Source organism: Microcaecilia unicolor, chromosome 10 (assembly GCF_901765095.1).
Source record: "Microcaecilia unicolor chromosome 10, aMicUni1.1, whole genome shotgun sequence".
Taxonomy (NCBI): Eukaryota; Metazoa; Chordata; class Amphibia; order Gymnophiona; family Siphonopidae; genus Microcaecilia; species Microcaecilia unicolor.
In genome coordinates, this window is record NC_044040.1 from 167,505,593 (window position 1) to 167,526,055 (window position 20,463).

Here is a 20,463-nt window from a genome sequence, read left to right on the forward strand (position 1 = left end):
TGCTATGACACAATAATTTATCAAAAAACTACCTTTTGAATCTGATTATTCTATTTTAACTGTCTACTGATAAATCAAAATATATTTTTCTAGAACTGCTTCAACTAATGAGAACTTTGCATGTATTACAGTTACTGAAAGCACTATAAGATTGGAAGTAACTGCACAATGTCCAGACTGACTACATCCATTTCTTTTTAGCATTACAGAGATCATACAACAAGAATATTTATGTCTCTCTCCTTTGTGCTTTTCTGCCCCCCAGGTCAGATGATATGGATGGAGCCTTTGCAGTGCATGTTGTATCTTTGTTCCCCCTTGTTGCGTACTTTACATGAATTGGAGGAGAGGCAGATGCATATCTCTGACATTGCTCCTCATGACGTTACAAGGGATCTGATTCTTCTTAACCAGCAAAGGCTGGCTGAGATGGAGTTGTCCAATCAACTAGAAAGGAAGAAAGAAGAACTACGGATTCTGTCAAAGCATTTGGAGGAAGAAAAGAAGAAGACAGAAGCTCTTCTCTACGCTATGCTGCCAAAGCATGTGGCCAACCAGCTCAAAGAAGGGAAAAGAGTTGAGGCAGGTGAATAAATACAAGCCCCCCAAACCCTTTCCTCCCAGTAGAACCCCAAAGCACGCTTTCCACGCCTCAGCATAGCATCAGTACCCTTTCCTTTTTCTAGCACAGCCTCAACCTCCTTTCCTCCCTCCAGCACATCCCTAACAACCTATAGAACTTTCCTATTGATTCAAGGTCTGAGGTCCACTGGTGGTGGCAGCAGTGGTAACACTTTAAAATGACACAGGCTAGGGACAGAGTAAGCATGCATTCCACTCCAGGTCGTATGGTAGCCCCATCCTCTTCAGGTTTCTGGCTATAACAAAGGTCCTTGAGTCAGGACAGTTGAGGGACAGGGTGCATTAAAACCAACTACCTCAATGTGAAAATTAGATCCTTTTATTTTATTTATTTATTTATTTATTTATTACATTTGTACCCCGCGCTTTCCCACACATGGCAGGCTCAATGCGGCTTACATAGTAACAATTTAAAGAATTACAAAGTCGTAAGAAGAATATACAATTTGTGGTAAACGCAATATTAATGGGGTTAACGGATAAGTAAATTGAACATGGGAGGAATTGGGTGCAGAAGGAATTGAGCGTTGGGAGGTAGGTGTAGGGAGATGGAGCAGAATGGATATGGGGTAGCAATAAGGATAATGGGAAACATGGTCAATGTATAGCAATCGTCAATAAGAATCATGTGGGCAGGCTTTGGTTAGGTTAAATCGTTAGGGTTTATTGGTTTTAACTAAAAATCAGAAGTTCTGATTATACTTAAACACCATGAAAAATTTTAGAAGCTGTAAACAATAGCATTGCTATTGTGGATGGAGCAACTTTTACTAACAGGCGTTAAGCACTTATCCCCGGATTCTATATAGCACGCCTAGCGTTCTGTACTGAAATGCAAGCAGATTCTATAGCAGCGTGCAAAACGTAGTTAGCTTAACAAGCCAATTAGCATTGTTAACAACACTTAATAAGCAAGAATAGCACTAATTGACAGTAATTAGAATTTACACGCACAAATCACTAAGCGTATTCTGTAATACAGAGCACGCCTAAATTTTAAGCATGTAGACAAAAAGGGGTGTGGTTATAGGCGAGGAAATGGGTGTTTTATGGGTGTTTCAAAATTTATGCGCACTGTTATAGAATATGGTCCTCTGCGCTTAAATCTACATGTCAGGATTTATGCCATGTTTTTGTGGGTGTAGGATAGCAACTAAGTGTATTCTTTATACCACACCTAAATCGAGGTGCCGCTTACAGAATACGCTTAGGCGGAAATGTTTTCCGCATGGATTTTTTAGGTGCCATATATAGAATCTGGCCCTTAATACATGGTTAACATGCGATTGGATACAGTCAGTAAGTGACTGTGTTAAGGGTTTTGTAGTAGTTTGCCTATTTCTGTGTGTTAGACCATATGTTACCAAACTTTTCAGAATTTTTTCTCAGGGGGCATGGCATGGGTAGAGAGTGGGCGTGGAAGCACTAGTCAGCTAGTGTGTTACACTTATTGGGCCAGATTCTATATATGGCACCAAAGAAATCAGCACCCAAAAAAAACTGTGCTTAGCGGTATTCTATAAACATCACCAAGTTAGACATGGTTTATAGAATACATGTAGTGGCCATCCTGTGACTAATATGTAGGCGCAACCATTTATGCCAGCTAAAACCTGGTGTAAATGCCCACGTCTTGGGCATAGTCAGTGAAATAAATATATTACAAACACAGTAGGGAATCATAGAGAAGAGGGGTTATAATGTGTTCATTATAAGTTTTTGTTTGTTGTATTGCTGAGTTAAGTATTTAAGTTCGATCAGAAGGGTATGCCTTTTTGAATAAGTTGGTCTTTAGTGATTTCCGGAAGCTGAGGTGGTCGTATGTTGTCTTTACGGCTTTTGATAGTGCATTCCAGAGTTGTGTACTTATATAGGAGAAGCTGGATCCATAAATTGATTTGTACTTAAGACCTTTGCAGCTAGGGTGGTGAAGATTTAAGTATGTTCGTGATGATCTAGTTGAGTTTCTGGTTGGCAGGTCTATGAGGTCATACATATATGCCGGGACATCGCCATAGACAATCTTGTGGACCAGCTTGCAGACTTTGAAAGCAATACATTCTTTAATTGGGAGCCAATGTAGGTTTTCTCGAAGGGGTTTGGTGCTTTCAAATCGCGATTTTCCAACTATAAGTCTGGCTGCTGTATCTTGGGTGGTCTGTAACTTCCTTATGAGTTGGTCTTTGCATCCCAATTAAATTTTAAACATGACAAGCATGAAAAATAGGTGCCAGTACTGTCAGAAGTCCATTTGGGGGAGCGGCTGCTTCCCTGGTGACCCACCTAGCTATGTCTATGCCCTGTAGGACAATACAGTTATTACTGAGACAATTTCTTTACCGCTCATTAATGCATTGCAGATAACCTGATGTAGTTAGTTGCACCTATTTAGATGACATTATCTTCACCCCATTATCTTTCATATTAACAGTTAATGTACTATAACTTCTGCATCAACTGTAAGGTGCCGTCCCAACCTGTTCTCTGTCCAGTATCTACCTATTCTTATTTGTACATTTACCCCATAATCCTAGAAAGTTGTGCCCCCAAATTTGCAACTGGCATGGAAATTTGTGTGTGCAAGTGATAGATTAAGGTCAGTTGTGCATGTATCTTAATGTAATAATGAGCTAATAAATGATGTTAATGAGCAATCATCGAACATATAAATTGCGAGTGACCGTACTCACCTGCAAATGCGCAGTAGAGACTTCCCTCTCTGTCCCGTCCCTGCGTCAAAATGTGATGACGGGGGCTGGACAGAGAGGGAAACTGCATGAAGGGGAGGGAGGGAACCGCCGAGGTCGCTACCACTCCCCCCACGAGGTCGCCGCTACTGCTCCCCCCACCCAGAGTCGCCACCGCCGCCCCCCCCCCCTCCACCCGGCCCAGGCCCTCTCTTCGCTATTGAACTTACAGCGCCGAAAACGCAGCAGGCAGATCAGCTGAGCTCCCGTCGGTCTTCTTCCCTGCCTGTGTCCCGCCCTTGCCGATGTTATGTCACACAAGGGCGGGACACAGGCAGAGAAGGAAGGCCGATGGCAGCTCAGCTGATCTGCCTGCTGCGGTTTTGGTGCTGTAAGTTCAGTGGCGAACAGAGGGCCCGCCCAGGTGGAGGGGTGGCGGCGGCAACTCCGGGGGGGGGGGGGAGGGAGGAGAGGGCAGGAAGGTCTCAGAAGGAGGGGGCCTAGGAGCTGGCTGGGAGGGAGGGACAGAGGAGGAGGACCTTGGAGCTGGGAGGGAGGCACAGAGGGCCTTGGAGCTGGCAGGGAAGGAGGGAGGATGCTAGACATGGGAGGTCAGAATGAGGGGGGCCTTGGAGCTGGGAGGGATGGACAGAAGAGGGCCTTCCAGCTGGCTGGGAGGGAGGGACGGAGGGGGGCCCTTGCAGCTGGGAGGGAATGGGGCCTTGGAACTGGGAGGGAGGCCAGGTGGCCTTGAAGCTGGGAGGGAGGGACGGAGGGGGGCCTTGGAGCTGGCAGGGAAGGAGGGAGGGCAGGGGGGCCTTGGAAAAAAACATACCAATACTCGCCCGTTTTAACGGGCTAAACGGCTAGTAGGCTATAATTGACACGTTAGCAGTTACCCTTAGTCTCTGTTCTAGAAGCTGCACACTCAAATTCCAGTGCACGCAACATTGAGAGGGCCTGGACCTGGGAGGGTCATGGGTGGGTTGCGGGCATGCCGGGGAGTTACATGCTTACCACAGCAAAATAAAATGCCTTATTGGGGGATCACTGAGGCATCCCACAGTCATTTTTGGATGTGCGATTACTACTAATGCACTAAAAAATAAAATTTGTTAGGATCTCATGCTCTAATGTCCATGTTAATGGGAAAATTAGTGCATGGCCATGGCCATGAATACTGAAAATACAAAAATACTGCAGTAAAAATGTCCTTAGTACACAGGAATGACCCACATAAGGGTGTGCTAAGGCCATTTTGTACCACAGTTTAGTAAAAGGGTCCCTTGTTTATTTACATTATAGGTATATTAGACTTTTTGATTGAACATATATGAAAGATATATCACGCTAATGTTTTTTTTTTTTGCTCACAGGTGAATTCAAGGAATGCACCGTACTGTTTAGTGATGTTGTGACTTTTACCAATATCTGTGCCCAGTGTGAGCCAATTCAGATAGTGTTCATGTTAAATTCCATGTATCTGAGGTTTGACAGATTAACCACGGTACACGACGTCTATAAGGTACTCTCTTGTTACTATGAATAATAAATTTGACATCTTTTTGATTTTTGCATAATTTATTTCATGTCTGAGGAGTGTGGTAGCCGTGTTAGTCCACTCTTAAGGTTATCAATAGAAATCAAACAAAATAAAACATGGAAAAGAAAATAAGATGATACCTTTTTTATTGGACATAATACATTTCTTGATTAGCTTTCGAAGGTTGCCCTTCTTCGCCAGATCGGAAATAAGCAAATGTGCTAGCTGACAGGGTATATAGGTGAAAACATTCAAGCATTACTATGACAGTCTGACAGGGTGGGAGGATGGGGGTGGGTAGGAGGTATGCATGGGGACATCAAAGCATATCATTGATATTCTAACAGGATGGGTGTGGATAGGTGAGGGGTGGGGTGATCAACAGAGACATACAGCTTTATGGTTTATAATGGGCTAGGAACCCCAGATCCTTGTTAAGTCCTTTCTGTTGGGTGTTAAAATATTCAATCATTCTGACTTCAAAGGTCTTACGTTCTTGTATGGTTTTAAAGTTACCTTTCAGGATTCTCACTGTGAAGTCACTGGTACAGTGTCCTGGTCCTGTAAAATGCTGACCAACAGGCGTGGGAGCCCTACTGGCACCAGTATTGTTCATGTGATGTCTATGTAAATTGAATCTTGTCTTAAGCATCTGGCCTGTTTCTCCAATATAGCATCCTTCGTTACATTTTTTACACTGAATAATATATACCACATTGGAAGATGAGCAAGTGAAAGATCCCTTTATGTTGAATATCTTTCCTTTGTGGATGACTGTGGGGGTCCTGTGAAATATTTGGGCATAGTTTGCAAATGGATAAATTAAGGGAAGTGTGCCCTTCTGTTCCTTTTCAGTCTGTGATGGAAGTTTACTTCTGATTAGCTTGTGTTTTAAGTTGGGTGGCTGTCGGAAGGCCAGTACTGGTGGGGATGGGAATATCTCTTTCCTCAGTTTTTCCAGCTCTGGATTGTATGTCACTACAAGGGGGATTCTGTCTGTGGATTTTTTTCTCCTTGTACTGTAGCAGATTCTCCCTGGGTGTTTTGAGGGAGGAGGCAATATTCTTGGAGATTATTTTGGGGTTGTAGCCTTTCTGTTTGAAGGATGCAGTCAGGCTTTTAAGGTGTCTGTCTCTGTCCCCTGGGTCAGAGCAGATACGGTGGTATCTTGTTTGATTTCATGCCTGACAAAGGAAACACTATTTTTATATGATGAAGGAGGTATGGCTTAGTGATTTGAAGTATGGTTTACTGGTTGGATGCATAGGGATATAGTTTAATGGTTGAAAGCACTGTTTACAGTTGGAGTGTCGTTGAAGTGTGATTTCAAAGTTGACTGTGTAATTTAATATTTAGACTACTGTTTCATGGCTGGTGATATGGCATTTTGGTTAGAGATTTGGTTTGATGATGGAGGTATGGTAACTTGGTGGTAGAGCAAAACTATGAATGCAGAGAAGTGCTGTGGTGTTGTTTTGACATTTTTTCTGTCAATTAAGGAGCTCTTTTACTAAGGTGTACTAAAATCTGGTCTTAATGCACTGAAGCACCTGCAGGATATTAATGTGAGACCACTTACTGCCTCCTATTTAGGATGGCAAAGTGCTCCCGTGTTAACTCTGCAGTAGCCAGATATCGCATGCTAGCTATAATGTGCTAATTGGCTAATGCTTCCATGCCTAAACTCCACCCATGTCACACCCCTTCAAAGAAAAATTCAGGAAAATGCAATAGTGTGTGATTTAATGTTTAAATGGAGGAGTAACCTAGTGGTTAGTGTAGCAGACTTTGATCCTGGGGAACTGGGTTCAATTCCCACTGCAGCTCCTTGTGACTGTGGGCAAGTCACTTAACCCTCCATTGCCCCAGGTACAAAATAAGTACCTATATATATGTAAACCGCTTTGAATGTAGTTGCAAAATACCACAGAAAGGCAGTATATCAAGTCCCATTTCCATTTCCCTTTAGTAACAGACAGACTACCGCACAACCCCTTAACTCATTTGTGCAGTAGTCAGTTACCACCAGAAGCGTAGCTAAGTTGTGACGCCAGGAGGAGCAGAGAGGTGTACAGGTACACCACATAGGCACAAGCACGCACTGCATAGCTGTGACGGACTGCCTGAAAAATAGGCGCCATTGCTGTCTGAAGTCAGTTTGGGGGAGCGGTCGCTCCCCTGGCACCCCACTAGCTACGCCTCTGGTTACCATGCACTAACAGAGTGTTAAGTGCTTAACACCCTTTAGTAAAAGGGCCCCTATATCTTTGCAAGATCTTAACAATTTAATTTGTCAGATTATACCTCGAAGTAGTTCAAGGCATTTGTCTTGAAATGATAACATGTTAATTCCTCCTTTGTTTCCTTTGGCAGTTGTCATGCAATACAGCCATCATAATTGTGCTTCCAGGTCATCCAGTTTTGAGATGGCTATAGATCAAAGGTATTCAACCTCGGTCCTTGAGGGCCGCAGTCCAGTCAGGTTTTCAGGATTTCCCCAGTGAATAGGCATGAGATCTATTTGCATGCACTGCCTCCACTATGTGCAAATAGATCTCATGCTTATTCATTGTGGAAATCTTGAAAACCCGATCTGGCAAGGGCCGAGGTTGGACACCCCTGCTAAAGACATATTCAATATGTAAGATTCACTGAGATCCTGTTTAGATGGAAAATCCTTTATCAATCAAAACTGTGATACTCAGCAATTGCTATATCACAGCTGTATATCTGCTGAGTGCTTGTGTCCCAGACTGACCACTGTCAGAGGCAGGATGCTGGACTTGATGGACCTTGGTCTGTCTCAGCATGACTTTTCTTACATTCTTATATATCAGAATGCTCTGCTGACTACATTCCTTCCACAGCCACAAAGGGGCAGTCCTATGTGCTATGTGTCTCTAGTACCCTTAGTGAAAAATCAATATTTTCTTTAAAGAAAAAAAAACAAACTATGGTCTTCAACAGACTATGCAGAATTTTAGGACAACTGGAGAAGAATTAGATTCACCTAGACTTTGTGAACTTCATTTTTCTCATCTTTAAAGGTGGAGACAATAGGGGATGCCTATATGGTAGTGGGAGGGGTTCCTGTGCCTGTATCCACTCACAGTGAGCGAGTCGCCAACTTCGCATTGGGAATGATTATAGCAGCAAAGCAAGTAAAGAATCCAGTCACTGGAAATCCAATCCAGGTAAGTTAAAATTGGCAAATGCGGTGCTATTCACTTTCTCATGTACAAATCAGTTCTTCTGGATTGTGACTTTTATTTTATTCTGAAAGTGAGATTAATATTCAAACTTTTAAAACATCCTCCTGCTTAGCCTCTTCCCCTATACCGAATCTAAGTAAATTGGAATGTTGTCGTGCTGATGCTCCTCCAAGCCCATTCAGGCACTATGTGGTGGTTAGATAGGAAAATAAGTTGTTGGATAAACCCTAGGATTCTATATGGTGCCTTAATTTCCATGTGGAAAGAAGCATATTCTATAACAATGCGTATAACTTAATTGGTAAACTAGCTAATCAGTGCTGTTAATTGGATGTTAACGATTATCAGCAATAATTGGAATTAATTAAGATTTACATGCACAACTCACTAAGAAAGCAAATAGAATGTTAGGTATTATTAGGAAAGGAATGGAAAACAAAATGAGGATGTTATAATGCCTTTGTATCGCTCCATGGTGCGACCGCAACTTGAATATTGTGTTCAATTCTGGTCGCTGTATCTTAAAAAAGATATAGTGGAATTAGAAAAGGTGCAGAGAAGGACAACGAAAATGATAAAGGGGATGGACGACTTCCCTATGAGGAAAGGCTAAAGCAGCTAGGGCTCTTCAGCTTGGAGAAAAGGCAGCTGAGGGGAGATATGATAGAGGCCTATAAAATAATGAGTGGAGTGGAACGGGTAGATGTGAAGCATCTGTTCACGCTTTCCAAAAATACTAGGACTAGGGGGCATGCGATGAAGCTACAATGTAGTAAATTTAAAACGAATTGGAGAAAATGTTTCTTCACTCAACGTGTAATTAAACTCTGGAATTCGTTGCCAGAGAATGTGATAAAGGCGGTTAGCTTAGCGGAGTTTTAAAAAGGTTTTGATAGCTTCCTAAAGGAAAAGTCCATGGACCGTTATTAAATGGACTTGGGGAAAATCCACTATTTCTGGGACAAGCAGTATAAAATGTTTTGCACTTTTTTGGGATCTTGCCAGGTATATGTGATCTGGATTGGCCACTGTTGGAAACAGGATGCTGGGCTTGATGGACCTTTGGTCTTTCCCAGTATGGCAATACTTATGTACTTATGTATGTACATATTCTGTAATGTGATGCACTTAAATTCTAAGTCGTATAGTTGAAAGGGGGGTGTGGCCATGAGCGGGTCATGGGCGTTTCTAAAATCTATGCGCGTTGTTATAGAATACACCCACTCTGCACCTAATTTAGGCATCAGGAATTATGGCAAGTAAAATATTTATTTTATTTATTTGTTGCATTTGTACCCCACATTTTCCCACCTATTTGCAGGCTCAATGTGAATAATGGATGTGGTGTAAATAGCCATGACTAAATTTGGTCTCGTGGAAAGGTGCTCGGCGTATTCTATATACATCGCATGGAAATTTAAGCCTATTCTATAAAATATAGGCTTACTTTATAGAATGCACCTAGGTGCATTTTTTTTCTGTATGGAATTTTTAAGTGGCCATTTATAGAATCTAGCATAAAGTGTATAAGAAGAGGAAAGTACTTTGTAATAAATTGCAACTCTACGTGCCTTTGCGCAGATTCGAGTTGGGGTGCACACAGGTCCTGTCTTAGCTGGAGTAGTTGGAGAGAAGATGCCTCGCTATTGCTTGTTTGGAGACACAGTGAACACAGCTTCACGGATGGAAAGCCATGGAGTCCCAAACAAAATTCACCTGAGTCCAACGGCTTGCAAGTGAGTAGCTACAAATATTCCTAACAATGAGTTAAACATGGATGATATACTATGGGCATGATTTATCAAAGGTTTTCTCGCGGGCACAGAAAATACATTATGGGCAATTCTATAAATTGACATCGCAGTCTAGGCATTCCAATGCAGTGCTCTTAATGCCGATTCTATAATGCATCTTGGCACAAAGATTCCATTATAGAATAGTAGCTTAAGGTCGGCATTGGTGTGTCCATGTGTAGGTGCTCCCTCTTATGCCATGTCAATGGCAGGCGTAAGTTGGTATGCCATGTGACACATGTTTATAGTGTTCTATAAAATATGAACATAACTGGGAGACACACCCATTGCCCTCCTATGCTCCATCCAAACCTTGTAGTGGAGGAGTGGCCTAGTGGTTAGAGCACTGGTATTGCAATCCCGAGGTGGCTGGTTCAAATCCTGCTGCAGTTGCTTGTGATCTTGGGCAAGTCACTTAACCCTCCATTGCCTCAAGTACAAACTTAGATCATATATAGTAATATAGTAGATGACAGCAGAAAAAGACCAGCACGGTCCATCTAATCTGCCCACGATAAACTCATATGTGTATACCTTACCTTGATTTGTACCTGTCTTTTTCAGGGCACAGACCGTATAAGTCTATCCAGCAGTATTTTCCGCCTCCCAACCACCAGTCCCGCCTCCCATCACCGGCTCCGGCACAGACCCCATATAAGTCTGCCCTCCCCTATCCTAGCCTCTCAACCACCAACCCCTCTTCACCCCGCCACCCAATTTCAGCTAAGCTTCTGTGGATCCATTCCTTCTGCACAGGATTCCTTTATGCCTATCCCACGCATGTTTGAATTCCGTTACCGTTTTCATCTCCACCACCTCCCGCGGGAGGGCATTCTAAGCGTTCATCACCCTCTCCGTGAAGAAATACTTCCTGACATCTTTCCTGAGTCTGCCCCCCTTCAATCTCATTTCATGTCCTCTCGTTCTACCGCCTTCCCATCTCCGGAAAAGATTTGTTTGCGGATTAGTACCTTTCAAATATTTGAACTTCTGTATCATATCACCCCTGTTCCTCCTTTCCTCCAGAGTATACATGTTCAGGTCAGCAAGTCTCTCTTCAAACGTCTTGGAACGCAACTCCCATACCATCCTCGTAGCTTTTCTTTGCACCGCTTCCATTTTTTAAACATCCTTCGCAAGGTACGGCCTCCAAAACTGAACACAATACTCCAGGTGGGGCCTCACCAATGTCTTATACAGGGGCATTAAAACCTCCTTTCTTCTGCTGGTCACACCTCTCTCTATACAGCCTAGCAACCTTCTCACTACGGCCACCGCCTTGTCGCACTGTTTCATTGCCTTCAGGTCCTCAGATACTATCACCCCAAGATCCCTCTCCCCGTCCGTGTCTATCAGGGTCTCCCCACCTAACACATACGCCTCCCTTGGATTTCTACTCCCTAAGTGCATCACTTTGCATTTCTTCGCATTGAATTTTAATTGCCAAACTTTAGACCATTCTTCTAGCTTCTTCAGATCTTTTTTCATGTTTTCCACTCCCTCCGGGGTGTCCACTCTGTTGCAAATCTTGGTGTCATCCGCAAAAAGGCAAACTTTACCTTCTAACCCTTCGGCAATGTCACTCACAAATATATTGAACAGAATGGGCCCCAGCACCGATCCCTGAGGCACTCCACTACTCACCTTTCCCTCCTCCGAGCGAACTCCATTTACCACCACCCTCTGGCGTCTGCCTGTCAACCAGTTCCTAATCCAGTTCACCACTTCGGGTCCTATCTTCAGCCCTTGTAGTTTATTCAAGAGCCTCCTGTGGGGAACCGTGTCAAAAGCCTTGATCATGAGCCCTCCTGGGATAGAGAAACACCCAGTGTACCTGAATGTAACTCACCTTGAGCTACTACTGAAAAAGGTGTGAGCAAAATCTAAATAAGTAAATAAATAGTTAGATGCTATAGCACTTATGCTCTACCTTATAGAATAGCACCTAGTGCATATAGGTGCCTACCACAGTGCATATGTGGTGCCACTTTATAGAACTGCACCCATTGTCTTCTTCTTAACTTCAACCATCCATAGGTAGTGTTTATTTGTGAGTTTCACTTGATAATTGTGTTAGGGGAAAGGGAAATGGGACTTGATAGACCACCTTTCTGTGGTATTTTGCAACTACATTCAAAGCAGTTTACATATATATAGGTACTTATTTTGTACCTGGGGCAATGGAGAGTTAAGTGATTTGCCCACAGTCACAAGGAGCTGCAGTGGGAATTGAACCCAGTTCCCCAGGATCAAAGTTTGCTGCACTAACCACTAGGCTACTCCTCCACTGTATCCATGTGAGGTCAACCAGACAATATAACACATTGTCACTAATGTCTACGCATACATCTATCTGTTGACCTGGAGGCTTTGCATACTGCATCTGATTGGCTTAATTGAGTGATAAGCACATGTTAAGAAGACAAACTATAGCATCTACATTGTGGGCTTGATTCATCAAAGATTTTCTCCAGTGGGAAACCTTTTGAAAATGCAGGCATTGTGGCCTCTTTTTGGTAAGATACCATCACTGTGTAAAGCAGTGCTTCCCAACCCTGTCCCTGAGGCACCCTAAGCCAGGTGGGTTTTCAGGATTACCACAATGAATGTGAATGAGATACATTTGCATATAGCAGAGACCCATTTCTGTACATGCAAATCTGTCTCATGCATATTCATTGTGGTAATCCTTAAAACCCACCTGGCTTCAGGTGTCTCCGGGACAGGGTTGGGAAGCAGAAATGTAAAGAATTGAATGTCTGGATTTATTCAGCCCATGACATTTTTTTTTCTCAAGCAGGAAAAGTATAATAGGAAAGCAGAAAAAAAAGTAGTTGTGCCCTGAAGAGTTCACTTCTTTTACATAACTGAAAACAATATCCAAATTGCCGCATTGAGCCTGCCATGAGTGGGAAAGCGCGGGGTACAAATGTAACAAAAAAAATGAAATCGGTGTTTTTCTTGTCATAATGCAACCTTTTGGCTTGAATTTTGGCATAGATGTTTGAAGGACAAGAATTTTGAGGTGGTTGAGCGAGGAGAAATTGAGGTAAAAGGGAAAGGGAAGATGCGCACATACTTTTTGATCAGAAATTTGACTGCCAGTGAGAATGAGATCATGGGAAGACCAGTAAAGGAATCTGATTCTGGAAGGGAATCTGTTCAGTCACTTCACGACTTGCAAAACTCATGTGAAGAAGGTAACCAGTACAGTAAAAAAAATGTACTCTTTTCAGTGTTTATTTTTCAAGAAAATAACGACATCATCTTTTTCACTTCCCAAGCTATACTGGAAAGCAAAAGCCAGGATCATCAGCCTACCATAGCAATGCAATATGCTGATCGTCCTGTAGAAATGCAAACTGCCAAACAAGGAAAAAAGCATACACGAATCAAGGGTTTCACAGGTGTGTTTGTTTGTTTGTTTCTCTTTTAAAATTATAATTGAGACACAGTAGTTAGGGGCCCTTTTAAAAAGGTGCACTGAAAAATGGCCTGCGGTAGTGCAGACGCGTGTTTTGGGCACACGCAGAATCATTTTTCAGCGCACCTGTAAAAAATGCCTTTTTAAAAGTTTTGCCGAAAATGGACGTGCGGCAAAATGAAGATTGCCATGCATCCATTTTGGGTCTGAGACGTTATCGACAGCCATTGACCTAGTGGTAAATTCTCACACGGTAACCGGGTGGTAATGACCTACGTGCATCAAATATCACTTGGCTTGCATCCAATACGTGTGTCTGAAAATAAAACTTCTTTTTTGGACACGTGTATCGGACGTGCACCAAAAATGAAATTACTGCAAGAGTCACATGGTAGACGGATGGTAACTCCATTTTGGCGTGCGTTGGGCGTACGTAGACGCTTGCATGGCTTAGTAAAAGGGCCCCTTAGAAATTTGTAAGCTGCATTTCTATATCATTGATATGGACAAGGGTATTTCATAGCAGGACATCCATGTGAAGCTCTACAAAAAGCAGCTATTTTTATAAAGGCAATGAGGAGGGGCATAATCGATAGGCGCCGGCCAAATAGCTGGCCGGCCATCTCCAGGGGCCGGCACTGCATTTTCAAAATACGGGGGCGGAGCCAACCGTATTTTCAAAAAAGATGGCTGGCCATCTTTTTCTTCGCTAATACGTTTGGGCCCAGCCAAATGTCAGAGTTCGCTGGGTTTGAGATGGCCGGCATCGTTTTTTAGCCATAATGGAAAATAATGCTGGCGATCTCAAACCCGGCAAAATCCAAGGCATTTGGTTGTGGGAGGAGCCAGCATTTGTAGTGCACTGTCCCCCTCACATGCCAGGACACCAACCGGGCACCCTAGGGGCAAATCTAAAAATTAAAAAAAAAATAGCTCCCAGGTGCATAGCTCCCTTCCCTTGGTTGTTTAGCCCCCCTAAATCCCTCCCCCCAAACCCACTCCCCACAACTCTACACCATTACCATAGCTCTAAGAGGTGAAGGGGGGCACCTACATGTGGGTACAGTGGGTTTTGGGTGGGTTTTGGAGGGCTCCCATTTACCACCACAAGTGTAACAGGTAGGGAGGGGATGTGCCTGGGTCCACATGTCAAGTGCACTGCACCCACTAAAAACTGCTCCAGGGACTTGCATACTGCTGTCAGGGAGCTGGGTATGACATTTGAGGCTGGCATAGAGGCTGGCAAAAATTTTTTTTTTTTGGGGTGGGATGGAGTTGGTGACCACTGGGGGAGAAAGGAGAGGTCATCCCTGATTCTCTCCGGTGGTCATTTGGTCAGTTGGGGCCCCTTTTTGAAGCTTGGTCATGAAAAAAAAGGGACCAAGTAAAGCTGGCGATATGCTCATCAAGCCTGGCTTTTTTTTTCCCAATATCAGGCAAAGCCGGCCATCTCATGAGCATGCCCCCATCCCACCCCTGTCCGCCTTCACTACCCTACCGACATGCCTCCTTGATGTTTCGCCTGCTCCGCGACGGAAAGCAGTTGAACCCAGCCAAAATCATTTTTCGATTATGCCAATTTGGCTGGGTTCAGGAGTTTGCCGGCCATCTCCCGATTTGTGTCAGAAGATGGCTGGCAATCAGTTTTGAAAATGAGCTGGATAGACACCCAGAACGTTTCCCAATAGTGCACAGATTCTCAAGCACAAATTTACACCTGCTCTGTTCTATATGCACGTATTCTTTCATTCTGTGAAATATGTGTGTACATCTCAACTGTGCTCCTGCTGTATCCAAACTGCATCCTCATGAACGCCTACATACATTGTGTGTATGTGTAGGAGTTTATTAAAGCTGTTCAGCACCATGGTCTGGACAGCTCATGTGATAAACAGACAAACAGATGCTCATATTAAAATTAGTAGCATTTTCCAAATGTGTTGAAATGTACTAAAAGGCATAGTCCATAAGTAAGGAAATCAATAAACTTTTATTTATTTAGTATTCTAGCACTTTGAAAATGTCTTGACTAAGCTCCTGAGGATCCATTCCTTCGGCACAGGATTCCTTTATGCTTATCCCACGCATGTTTGAATTCTGGTAGAAATGAAAACGGTAACGGAATTCAAACATGCGTGGGATAAGCATAAAGGAATCCTGTGCCGAAGGAATGGATCCTCAGGAGCTTAGTCAAGATCGGGAGGCGGGGCTGGTGGTAGGGAGGCGGGGATAGTGCTGGGAAGACTTGTACGGTCTGTGCCAGAGCCAGTGGTTGGCAGGCGGGGCTGGTGGTTGGGAGGCGGGGATAGTGCTGGGCAGACTTATGCAGTCTGTGCCCTGAAGAGCACAGGTACAAATCAAAGTAGGGTATACACAAAAAGTAGCACATATGAGTTATCTTGTTGGGCAGACTGGATGGACCGTGCAGGTCTTTTTCTGCCGTCATCTACTATGTTACTATGTAACTATGTCTTTCAGGAAATAAAACTGGTAGGATTAAGGGACCATTTTGCTAAAGGGTGTTAAACCCCAAACGTGCAGTTAGTGAGCGAAAACAGGCTACCACACAAATGTGTTAAAGTGTTTTGTGGTATCTTTGCCTGCTTCCATGTGCTAAGCAGTGCGTTATTTGAGGGAGCGTGGCATGGGCAGAGCATGGGCATGGATGTGTTAGCCAGCTAGCTCATTATGATTAGTGTGTGCCAATGTTCCCTCTAAGGAGTGCCCTGGTGCATGCAAATTTTTCTGTGTTTGTGTGAGCAACAAGTTTTAAAAATCAATAATTTTTGAGCACTAGTATTAGCACTTAATTTCATGAGACCAGAAGTGACAAAGAAATAACAGCATGGACCATTTTATATAGCCCAATTTTATTCAAAACTCATTTAAATTGGGTCAGCAATTGATTTAGTTTAATTAATTTTTATTTGATTTTTATAGTTCAATTTTGTTTGAAAGTCAGGTCGATAGTTTTGTGAGTGACCATGTAAAATTTGTGTGTGTGTGTGTGTGTGTGTGTGGGGGGGGGGGGGGTCTTTTACTGAAACTTAGTTTGAGTTATCTGCAGCAGGGCCCATAGAAATAAAATGAGCCCTGCTACAGATAACTCGAGCTAAGCTTTAGTAAAAGATCCCCTGTGAGTGATGCTCCTAAAATGTAAAAGCAATCGCTTGGGGGGAACATTGGTGTGTACTAACTAGCTAATGCACATTAACTCCTGCAGGTACCATATGCTAATGGGAACATTAGCACACAACCTGGTAATAAAAAAAAGGAAAAACCTTAAAAAGGTCCTGCCTTAAATCTGGACTTAGTGCAGAGTAAAGACCTACATTATAACACATTAAGCCCTGGATTCTATATATAGCACCTAGAGTTACACCCGCAAATCAGCACGTGTAGCCAATTTGCATTCGTAACTTAATTGAGTAATGAACCAGTCAGCGCCGATAATTGGATGGTAACAAGTAATTATCATTACTAATTGGGATTTAAGCGCATAGCTCACTAAGGGCCCTGTTTACTAAGCCATGCTGTAGGTGCACTAACAAGTTAGCGTGCATACAGTGTGGCTTAGTAAATAGGGTCCTAAACATATTCTATAAGGCAATGTGCATAAATCATACCACGAGGATCTCAAAAGGAGCATGGTCATAGGAGGAGAGGGGCGGGTTGTGGGCGTTCCCTAAATTTATGTGCAGTGTTATAGAATAACCCGTTTTGTGCCTTATATTTGGAAAAACGTGATTTGAAAGCGCAAAACCCCTCCGCGAAAAGCTACACTGGCTCCCAATCAAAGAATGCATTGCTTTTAAAATTTGCACCCTGGTTCACAAAATCATCTATGGCGAAGCCCCGGGATACATGATAGACTTGATTGACTTACCAACTAGAAACACATCCAAATCAACACGAACATTTCTAAATCTGCACTACCCAAGCTGCAGAGGACTTAAATATAAATCAACTTACAAATCCAGTTTCTCCTACATAAGCACGCAACTATGGAATGTACTACCAAAAGCCTTGAAAACGACATACGACCACCTAAACTTCCGGAAATTACTAAAAACTAACCTGTTTAAAAAGGCATACCCTACCGATCCAACTTAAATACCTGATTTCTGCAACACAACAAAACTAAAGTACGTAATGGACATAACACAACTCTTCCGTTCTACGATTCCTTAATGTGGCTGTGCTACATGAACTTTATCTTACCACAACATCATTTTGTATTTGTTCACACCGGAGTCTGCAAACGCCTCTCCAGTACTATGTAAGCCGCATTGAGCCTGCAAATAGGTGGGAAAATGTGGGATACAAATGTAACAAATAAATAAAATAAATTAAGGCATGGGCATTTACACCAGTTTATCGTTGGTGTAATTTGCTGCGCCTAGATTTTAGTCACATATATGGCAGTATGCAAGTTCTATAAATTGTGCCTAAATTTTAGACACGTGGACAGGCATTATACATATTCTATAAAGTATGCCTAACTTTAGGCATGGCTTATAGAATACACCTAAGCGTGTTTTCAATCAATGCTGATTTTTTAGGCAACATATATAGAATTAGGTCCTTAGTCCAGATTGTACCGCATTTCAGTAAAAGAGCCCCTGTCTTAATGAATGTTGAAGAATGCCATTTATAGATATATTTTACTATATATAACGTCCGACTTAGTTTTTTTTGTTAATATTTCTTTAAATTCTATAAATGGTGCCTTAAAAATCAGCGACAAAAACTATGCAGTTATTTTGATTCTATATGCCTAAAATTAGGTATAGCTTATAGAATATACTCAAGTGCCGTTCTTGCACCTAAAATTTAGGCACACCCATTTAGGCCACCGAAAACCACATCAAAATATCTACATCTGATTAGGGTGTATTCCATAATAGTGTGCATAGTTTTTTGACATGCCCACAACCTGCCCATTCCATGTCCATATCCATGCCCCCTTTCAGCTGCGCGCATTAGAATTTACATGCGCCGCCTAGAAAGCTATGCGCATAAAATCTAATTAAAGCCAATTAGTGCTCCTAATTGGTTATTAACTACCAATTATCGGCACTGATTGGCTTGTTAATCAATTAAGTTGTGCATCCAATTTGGCCATGCGGCCAAATCAGTATGCACAACTTAAGGGACCATGTATAGAATTTGGGGGATAGCCTCTACATTTACAACTTTCCATTTGGCTTTCAACAGGTTTGGCTCATAGTAATCCACACACTATTATCTGTTTGTCCCAATGGTACGGGCATAGTGCAGGAAAAGAGAACAATATGTCATCATGCATGTCATCTAAATTCTCAGCAGATCCTTTTCTAAACCAGTAGCAAACAATGACAGACCCCAACTTGGCAGTCTCGGATCTGATTTGTACCTTCTTTCTAAAACTGACCTTTGTATCTCAAAGTTAGGAGCCTAAACATTTTGAACATCAGCCTCAATGAGTTTTTTTCCCTTTATTTTTGTGCATGTAAATTGGGTGCTATAAATACACCTTGCCATATGAGTTGTCATTCAGACCATTTTGTTTGCAGGTAAAACACGGGATTCTGAAAGCTACGGCAGTCTCCATAGTGATCTGAAGACTGGAGAAAATCCATATCAGCTTACACAGGAACAAACCAGTATGGTAACCGAAGAAGTGCACAACAGAAAAATCAGATCAAATTTCTGCAATTTATTTTAAATGTTTTCAGTTTAAAAATAATGCTTTGGCACTTACAAGCTCTAAGTTCAGATCACTAACTCTAACATATTGTGTAACCCCCAAATCCTGAGCAATCATGCTGAAGTACTGCCTTTTCAATAGAGTAATAATCTCCCCGATATTCAAAGCTATTTAATTGGCCAGACACAGACGCTGACTGGTTAAATAGCATATCATCACCTAACTGTTAATGTTCAGTAACAGATAACTGGTTATCTCTGTTGCATATCGCCGGTTAGCGCCTAGCGCATAACCAGCTGTATCACGTGACTTATTCAATGAGGCGCCGATAATCAGCACCTAACTGGATTAGTTTAGTAGTCAAACAGCGCCATATAAATAGCTGTCCTATCTTTAACCACTAAAACGTTAACCAGTTAGTGCTGAATATTGGCATATCCGGTTAATGTTTTAGCTTTTAAAAAAAATCTGGATATTTGATGCCGGTCGCTGGAAGCGGCCTGGCATTGAATATCCAGGTTTAATGCTGGCAGCAGACAGCAAAAGCGCTGCCCATCACCGGCTGAGTATTGGGCCTAATGATTTTGTACAGGAAACACTCTTTTTAAAAAATACATATGTTTATATATATATATATATGGAGTGAACTTATTTCATAAAATGTTTCATTATTATAGGAGATTAGAAGAGTTGCAGACTTTAAAGTCATGCCACATGGGTAATAAAAATCTTTGCTGTAACTGAGGGCTGCATTCCATGTCAGCTGCAAAAATTTGTTTGTAATATAGACTGCTGCTATCTGGGTTTTGTTTTTTTTTTCATTCTTTGCAATAAGATGGATGCTTCAAATAGAATGTATTCTTGTTCAAACCAGTAATGGAGCAGCACCTGAGGAGATAAAATCAAGTATATTCATACTGTAAAGTCCTTAAAATCCTCTAGTTTCTCCCTTACCTTCCTTGCTGCTGAGACACTATTTTCCATTATGTGCACAGAGGCCTATACTGTAAGCATTAGTATAGACCCTCATTTGTTTTTTTTTTTTTGTGCTTTAAGAGATCATAATCCTACTTTCATCAGTTAAAAGGAATGTGTCTGTATATCTATTAATGTCTTTTATTCTTTTCCACTGTTCCCCCCATCCCAGGCTTGAAGGCCCAAAATGTTAAATCTTGAAAGATAAGCAGAGAGAAGCCCTGCTGCTGCCTGGATGGGTGACTTTTACTTTTAGGAATGAGCTGATGCTGTGGGCTGCAGAAGGCAGTGGAAAATCTCTGCTGTAATGTGCCATGAAATTGATGACTGCCTAAACCTAGTCAAGTTCAAAATGATGCACATCTAACAAAATAATTCTGACTATAGTTACAAAATAATAGATTCTGAGTTAAGGTCACCAGCCCAGAAAATAATCTTAGGGAGTCTTTCAACTCAAGTGCACAAAGTTTTTGTACTTAACACAATAAATGTGCCTTT

The 20,463-nt window shown here is 42.2% G+C and overlaps 1 protein-coding gene across 1 annotated transcript in view; it reads left to right on the forward strand.

Moving 5' to 3' along the window:
- Positions 1 to 19,008, forward strand: part of LOC115478348 (guanylate cyclase soluble subunit beta-2-like) — a 45,215-nt gene extending 26,207 nt beyond the window's left edge. Inside the window, exons 10-16 of the mRNA XM_030215653.1 lie at positions 266 to 586; positions 4,706 to 4,854; positions 7,920 to 8,066; positions 9,666 to 9,820; positions 12,878 to 13,077; positions 13,162 to 13,284; positions 18,857 to 19,008. Of these exons, the coding sequence (XP_030071513.1) occupies positions 266 to 586; positions 4,706 to 4,854; positions 7,920 to 8,066; positions 9,666 to 9,820; positions 12,878 to 13,077; positions 13,162 to 13,284; positions 18,857 to 19,008 (1,247 nt within the window). The remainder of the gene's footprint in view (positions 1 to 265; positions 587 to 4,705; positions 4,855 to 7,919; positions 8,067 to 9,665; positions 9,821 to 12,877; positions 13,078 to 13,161; positions 13,285 to 18,856) is intronic.
- The last annotated feature ends 1,455 nt before the right edge of the window (positions 19,009 to 20,463 follow it).